Here is a 5,978-nt window from a genome sequence, read left to right on the forward strand (position 1 = left end):
GTCTCTAAAATTGTGTTAGATTATGATTTTTTTTGGGATAATTTTTTTATTGTTTCTTAAAATAGTTTTTTTTGAATAATTTAATTTTAGAATTGTAACTATTTGAGGGGATATTAGATATTTAAAATTTTAAAAGTAATATTATTAGATATTTAAAAACCATCAAAATAATTTAAGGGGTGGTTGTATGCAGCATCTACTCCGGTATGGACGTAGATGATATCATCACGACCTCTCTTTGCATACCGCTAGGAATGCTTAAGGTCACTTCATCAATCGGCATTACCCATAATTTTTTTATAGTCAAAAGAAAATTCAAAGATAAAATCAGTTTTTGATTTTGATTTTTTAAAAAGAATTTTAGTTTTCGTAATTTTTTATCTTTTAAAATCTTATTTATTAAAAGATAAAATTATTAATAAAATATCAATTAAACATAATTTTTTAAAAGGCTTTTTTTAAGATAATATAATTTTTTAATAGGATTTGAGTATTGACATCTTTGATTGAGATTTATATTCAATGCGACCATCATCAAGGTGATATGATTCTCATTTGAAAATATCTGTATTTTGTAGGAATTTGTGAGGTATCTTAAAAGTTTGTGGTCCCCTCCGGTTGAGATTTTTTATCAACACGACCATCATCAGGGTGACGACAAATCACTTTGAAAGATTTGTGTTTTTCTTTGAGGTTTGAGAATTTTGAAAATAGGGTCTCCTACAGTTGAAATTTTCTATCAATATGATCATCATCGAGGTGTTAAATAATAAGTTATTTGAATGTAGTCAGCTCTATTTTCCAGCTAATAGAGAATCAGGTTCAACAATGGATAATATGCAAGCACTAAAATTAAGAGCTTATGTTTTATGATGAGTTTCATTTAGATAGTCTTTGAATCCCTAATATGGACTTTAAACTAAATATCTCTATAGATTTTTGATTAGGCGTTCACCTTGATCTACGCAGCATTTTCTGACATTTGAATTTAGAAATCAAAAGTGACGATCGGATTATATGCGGGAACAATAAGATTTCAGGCTGAGCTCTTTGCCATTGAAACAACCTACATTGTTAGATACGGATTGATTTAATATTGTTTTATTATTTGATTGTCACAGGCAACTACCTTGTAAGTCATTATTGGGTGCATTATTATTTGTTTAATGACTTATGCGAATTGAAATATTTCCCCCCCTCACTTATTTGGTAAGTTTCAATTGATTGAAAACTCCTGCACAACTTAGTGATGCAGACCCTGTTTTTTAATTATTGTAATGATAATTAATTAGCTATACACATTTTAAATCATTTAAAAATACACATTTGTTTGAAATTAATCTAAGATACCATGTCACAAGGTCTTCCATTCAAAATTTTTTGGCCGGATTTAAGATACAACGACGCAATTCTTCAAATCAAAGTACATGTTGCTTATAGTTAATTTTATTTAATAAAATTTTTCTCTTTGTCAGCCTTCCGGCACCCGTCCTCTTTGTGAGGTTGAGACGACACTTGCCATTGATTCTTTCTGGCCGGATCTAAGATACGACAATGCTAGATGTTCAAATAAAGTAAGCTCTTTATGGTCGGACTTAAGATGCAAAAACATGAAATCTTCAATTTAAACATTTCTGATCGTATCTAAGATACAACAACACACATCTTCAAATCAAGTACCCGTTTAAAACTTTTATTGTTATTTATTTACAAATATCCTTCTGTTAATATACTCACTACTTGGCATTCACCACTCAAGGGAAGGAGATGGAGGCCGGGTGAGGCGTCAGGTCGACTGGTTATGTTGAGTGAAGTCAAGTGGGCTGGGGGTTTTGGCTCCTTTTTTCTGCGAGCGACATAAGAGGGGGAGCAGATTCCAGAGGAAGGAAAAGCGGGAGCGGACCTAAATTTGTATCCGGATCTAAGAAGCAGAAAAAAAATTGTCCCAAACAAAACCTAAAATTTTCAAATAAACTTCACCAAAGAGAAGCAAAATCAAAGATGCACTAAAGCAGCATGTATCTGAGCTGTGGATTTTTCTATGATATATACATGAATGGCCTCTAGCCATTTTATATAGACTATGCAGCAGGGCAATAGTATTGCACAAGCTATATAACTCCACATTGACTATCTGATCTAACTAGTAGTTCTCCTACCTGACTTTTCTTACAAAGTTATGGAACTACGAACCATCCTTATCCATCCATAGTACTTGCAAAAAAAAGTCTCTATTTGAGAGCTTTTCTTCATGAAATATCCCATGTATTAGAGCACAATGATGATTCTACTATTGGAATCATGGACTTGCTGAATTCTTCATTAAGTAAATCTCGAATTGTTATCCTTAAGCTTGAAGCCTCTGCAGGTTTGAACCACTTTGCATGAAACTGTAAATCAAAAGTTTGCAAGAGTTGAAAAATAGTGCAGCAGAAGATGGTAATATACTCAACGAAGTTTAAAAAAAAAAAAAAAGTTTTGAGATTTGTGACCATAGAAAGATCAGGCTTTCTCAGCCTTTGAGGAGCTTCCTCCAGGAAACGCTTGATGAAGTAAAGAACGAAGATGCCACAATCATACTCGTTTTTCTGTTGTGGGACCTGAAAGTTGCATGGTTTATTAGTTCCTGATAAGTGATGCATTATAATAAATAATCTCAGCAAACCTCAGGATATTTTGCTTTTGCATAGGTTGAAAAATTGTAAAGATTGGTTTGATAGTTTGATATCAACAGGCCATCAATTTTAGTTAGTAACTTAGGCTTCGTTTGGGACGGCTTTCTTTCTGCTTTTTAAAGCAACTTTCTCGTACAAAAATTTTTAATTTTGTACTAAAAAGCTGCTTTAAGAAGCAAGAAGAAAGCCGTCCCAAACAAAGCCTTAGTCTAGTAAAGCTTAGAGGAAGTTAATACAATTAAAGGTTTGTTCGTCTTTCAAAAAAATATAATCAAATGCTGCACACTGCCAAAGACACTGAAAATGATTATAGTTTGAGCATCACTAGATATCATAACAAACCTTCTTTCTTCTTTGAGTTGCAGATCATTCAAATGGTTGTTTGATAAGATGTAAAACAAATTAAGTTTGCTGATGCATTCATCTGGCGATTCAAGAACCAAATTGTATGGAAAGGACTTTATAACTTGCTTGTAAACATTACATTTTTTTTTCTTTCAACTTATTTGACTTGTAGATCATAAAAACAATAATTGATAAAAAAGGGAATAATCTTTGCAGATACATTCATTTCAAGAGTTCCTCACTCCAGCCTAAGAAAATATAAGAACCAAATTAGATGGCAATGTTGCAAAATATAGTCAACATTCATACAACTTGTCAATAAATATGCAGGGATATTTACAGCTGCTGCTGATCTAAATGTACTGCACCTACTAAGCTACATGCTTCCCATGTTAATTGGCTCCCAGTAACTTCACTTCTGCCCGCCCAAATGAAATAAGAACTAGAAGAGTTTGGTCTCTATGAAAGCCAAGCAAAGAAAAAAAAAAAAATCCTAGGCTTCAAAATTAGACTATGACAAGAACAAAGCAACAAAAAAAAATTCAGAAATGAATAATGCCAATATGCTAATATATGCCATACTGTACCATGACTTTCTTCTTATCAATCCGGAGAGGAACATGTTGCCATATATGTCCTCGGAAAGGAAAATCAGCAGTAGGATTTTGGCTCATATAGTTCCACTCCTCTTTGAGGAAGCTAAAATACAGAAATGTTTCAGTTTAACAAGAACTTTCCAGTCTGATAAAAAGTAAAAGATGCAGAATTTAACAAAAAATTTCAAGCATAGAGTGCTTGGATTAACAGTGGCAATAATGATAAGGGAGAAAAAAGCATTTCATATCCAGCGTGCATGATGCATATTTATTAGCAAGACATGCCGAGTATAGAAATCATGAATGGATATTAGCAAAAGAACTTAAAAGCTATATTAAAACAATTTCTGAACCATAATGATGTTGAACAACAAAGAACACATTGTAGTTAATTGACTTTATTGATTGTATACATCTGAAAATCATGCGAAACATCTTATAGAATAACATATATAATTGTATGCATATTTAGTCTTTTATGAAAGTTAGCAACAATAACAATCTTATTACTTGCAGTCAGATTCCTCAGTGGGACTTCTGCAGGATTTCTGTCAAGTGAGAGCTCACTTAACACTTAACAGCTTTGACTTAAGTAAGGCATGGAAAAAGAACACCCACAACTGTTATCAGATGAAACGATCCCAGAAAACCATTCACTTTCAAGTTAAACTCAGACAGTCCATCGAACTAGTGGCAGTAACCAGTGATTGCATATCAACAAATGTCAGATAAAGTACAATTCAAATGAGTTCTCCAAAAGTACAATAACACATAATATTGCAACAAAACTTACTCAGAAACAATGCGAGAGATTTGTTGGCTTGAATGAAGACCTAATGAATCCAAATGAAGTATAAGAGTACCAGAGTTATCTTCCTTTCCTGGGTTACAGATGATCACCAAGCTCCAATGCGAACTGATTCCACGCGAACAAAAGAAAAAACTTGTACAGTGTTAAGCCGAGCAGAAAACACTAAACTCTTCCAAAGAAAAGCAAATTCCCATCGATCAAAATCAAACACTTTATTTGACTGAAGGGCTCAACTCACACTTAAAAAAAATACTATCACAGCATTAAGATATATACAGACAAAAGAGATGCACATTATTGAATAAATTCTAGCCAAGTTTCAAATATATCGGCAGATTCAATTGTTTCAAATAATTGACCAAAATAAACTTGATTTCAGCCAAAAATACAAATTGCTACTAAAAATAATACAATGACAAAAAATAAATAAGAAGCATCCGGTATTCAAAGACAACATTTGTAAATTTATTTGGTTAAATCTAGCTAGATTACAGTGAGTGAGTTCGTATCTCTAAAAAACATCAGTGGAAGGAGTCTCCTCCACCCACCTCCCCATGCTAAACAAACCCTCTCTTGCAAAAAGTGCAGCCCACCCCACCTATGTTTTTGAACCAATGATCTGTAGAGTAAGGGTACAACTTGTGATGAAGGATCATCAAAGGAATTTGATCTGATGCTGACCGGGCAACTTGAAGTGAACCTAATTGATCCAACTATCCTTGGCTGAGCACCTTGGCAATAATTCCAAGCTTGACAAACCCTTTCATTCTTATTTATTATATTTCATTTATGTTAAGTGGCCACTACGACCATTAGTTTAATTGTATTGGAATGAAACTTGAAAGGGACTAAAAAGAAAACAATGTTGATAATTAGGCAGATGTTTGATATAACTCGGCTTACAAAACTTGGCTATTGGAAGCACAAAGTAATATTGAGAAGCATCATGTTAGACCGGTCCAGCCGGTCTGAAGGGACCGGCTTAAGCAAACAGGGGTACGGAAATGTCCGCCTCCTGTATGCGCCGAACGCAAACCACAATGGTTAGGGAGCTGTTTTGGAAGGCTTTTTGAGGGATTTAGGAGAGAAATATGAATGTAAGGACTGTTTAGAGATTTCCTTTTGAATTGTATGCATTTTAAAGATTAAACTTTTTAATTGTATGCAAAAAATAGTTGGTTTTCCTAGGCTTAGGGCATCTTGAATTTGTTGTACGCGCCGAACAAAAGCCACAAGGGTTAGGGAGCTGTTTTGGAAGGCTTTTTGAGGGATTTGGGAGGGAAATATGAATGTAGGGACTGTTTAGAGGTTTCCTTTTGAATTTTATGCATTTTAAAGATTAAACTTTTTAATTGTATGCAACAAATAGTTGATTTTCCTAGGGTTAGGACATCTTGAATTTGGCTGAAATTAGAGATCTCTTAGTTTGTTTGGGCTCTAGCAACGTCTAGAGATTTGTGTGGGCTCTGAAAATTCAGCCACGGCTTCCCCGCTGCTACTGATTGTTTTGCTTGGCGAGAGAGTTTTAACGGAATTAAGTTCCGGGGTAAA

General features: G+C 33.9%; 1 protein-coding gene across 6 annotated transcripts in view; it reads right to left on the reverse strand.

Annotated features, from left to right (window-relative positions):
* Window positions 1–2,234: 2,234 nt before the first annotated feature.
* Window positions 2,235–5,978, reverse strand: part of LOC110110057 (ubiquitin-like-specific protease 1D) — a 52,153-nt gene continuing 48,409 nt past the window's right edge. For all 6 annotated transcript variants that reach the window (XM_020841352.2, XM_020841351.2, XM_020841350.2 and 3 more), the window contains 4 exons: window positions 4,410–4,532; window positions 3,608–3,719; window positions 2,493–2,600; window positions 2,235–2,390 (listed from right to left, as the gene is read on the reverse strand). In XM_020841352.2, coding sequence (XP_020697011.1) covers window positions 2,250–2,390; window positions 2,493–2,600; window positions 3,608–3,719; window positions 4,410–4,532 — 484 coding nt within the window. In that variant the 3' untranslated portion in view covers window positions 2,235–2,249. The remainder of the gene's footprint in view (window positions 2,391–2,492; window positions 2,601–3,607; window positions 3,720–4,409; window positions 4,533–5,978) is intronic.

This window comes from Dendrobium catenatum, unplaced genomic scaffold (genome assembly GCF_001605985.2).
Source record: "Dendrobium catenatum unplaced genomic scaffold, ASM160598v2 fragScaff_scaffold_1220, whole genome shotgun sequence".
NCBI classification, from domain to species: domain Eukaryota; kingdom Viridiplantae; phylum Streptophyta; class Magnoliopsida; order Asparagales; family Orchidaceae; genus Dendrobium; species Dendrobium catenatum.